Here is a 1,572-nt window from a genome sequence, read left to right as displayed (position 1 = left end):
TTTTTTTTTTTTTTTTTTTTTTTTTTTTTTTTTTTTTGTGAAAGGGAGCGAGCGGGAAGCAGGGTGAAATTTCTGCTGAGGAAAAGCCCTGGCATTTTCCAAATGAATTTATCAAAGCTTCCTACAAGGCTGCAGCTGCTGTTTCTGGGGAAGCCAGCAGCCTCGGAAAGGCTGGAGGGGAAGGCAGGGGCGTTACCTGTGAGGCAGGGTAGTGGGACAGCCACCTCTCGATGTGCACAGCGTACCATCCCGGGCTCAGGCACCGCTTCTGCAGAGCCCTGATCTCCGAGGGCGCCCAGGGGCCCGACGTGATCACTTCGTAAAAGTTGAATTTCAGGGCAGCGGGGTCCTCGTGGGAGCGCTGGTGCTGCCGGGAGATGTTTGGGGGCACGTCACAAGGATGCTGAAGGTTAAGCCTTGAAGCTTCCCAGAGCTGTGCTGGCAGCCCTGGGCTCCCCCTCAGTGCCACCTGTGCCAGGTAAGAGTGTGTGTGGGGGGGGTTTAAGGCAGCAGGATGGGGCCACCGTTCAGCTCCCACCCTGGGAGCTGAGGAGTCAAATCCTGCCAAAGCAGGCACAGATTTTTTTACTGCTTTGCAGTGGCAGTTGTAAAGGTGCAAATGAGAGAGTAAAAGGGTGCAAATGAGATATTAAAAGGGTGCAGACTGCAGCCCCAGGCCATGCTTTACTGCTTGCAGAACTTTCTAACCACTAGAAGTGGTGGTATTTCATGCTTATTGCAACATGATTGATTTGTGTCTGTTCTGACATTGCTTTTAGTCTTTCCTTTATCTGCAGGCCTACACCATATTTCACGTGGAGGCCGAAACATTTCTCTCAGAGGAGCTAGCTGTTTGTTAGGGAAAGGTGTGTGCTCAGTGAAAGGCAAGAAGGAGCATCCTAGAGGTCTCACGGGAGAACAAGAGGCTTGCTTTTGTTTCCAAAGGGAGAAGAACCAACCTTATCCAGGCACAGCTCTTTTGAGAAACTTCAGAAGATGCTGCACACGTGTGCACAGCCAAGTATTGCTGAGCTCACGGGAGGCAGGGGTGAGGTGCCAGCTCCTCAGCATCCAGAGCTGTGATTTCCTGGCTGGGCCACGCTCCTCTTCCCCATGTACCTCCCTGGGGGAGGAGCAGAGCTTTCCCTCCCTGCGCTGCCGGCAGTAATTGAGATGAAGCTGCTTGTTTACTGCTGGTGGCAGCTCCGTGCTGGGAACTCTCATCATTTGCGACACCGGTGTCACAGGTGCCCACTGCGAGAGCTGGCACTCAGCACCCTCCCGCTTCCACAGGCTGCGGGTGCTTTGCAGGAAATCCCGTTCCTTGCTCAGGGACACAGATCCCCATCGATGCTGGCCGTCATCCCCCACCACCAATCTGCTCGTACCTGGTACCAGGAGTACGCCCGGTCGGACGGGTCGATGAGGATGGTGATGATCTTGGCCTTGGGGATGAGGGAAGCAGCTCTCTTGGGAGCCTCCTCAGAGTGGAAATAGTTGGCACTTTTCTCGAAGAGGAGGTCGGTAGTGACGTTGGAGGGAGTGGGGAAGAAATCCATGTACCTGGGAGGG

At 54.1% G+C, this 1,572-nt stretch overlaps 1 protein-coding gene across 1 annotated transcript in view; it reads right to left on the bottom strand.

Annotated features, from left to right (window-relative positions):
• Window positions 1–196: 196 nt before the first annotated feature.
• Window positions 197–1,572, bottom strand: part of LOC114064475 (bifunctional heparan sulfate N-deacetylase/N-sulfotransferase 4-like) — a gene marked incomplete at its 3' end in the record, with an annotated part of 57,380 nt that continues 56,004 nt past the window's right edge. The window contains exons 11-12 of the mRNA XM_027897550.1: window positions 1,389–1,563; window positions 197–367 (exon numbers count right to left, since the gene is read on the bottom strand). Coding sequence (XP_027753351.1) covers window positions 197–367; window positions 1,389–1,563 — 346 coding nt within the window. The remainder of the gene's footprint in view (window positions 368–1,388; window positions 1,564–1,572) is intronic.

Source organism: Empidonax traillii, unplaced genomic scaffold (genome assembly GCF_003031625.1).
Source record: "Empidonax traillii isolate 1590-97213 ecotype Southwest subspecies unplaced genomic scaffold, ASM303162v1 scaffold548:size421700, whole genome shotgun sequence".
NCBI classification, from domain to species: domain Eukaryota; kingdom Metazoa; phylum Chordata; class Aves; order Passeriformes; family Tyrannidae; genus Empidonax; species Empidonax traillii.
The sequence above is the reverse complement of the archived record's forward strand: the minus strand, read 5'-3'. Positions and strand labels throughout refer to the sequence as shown.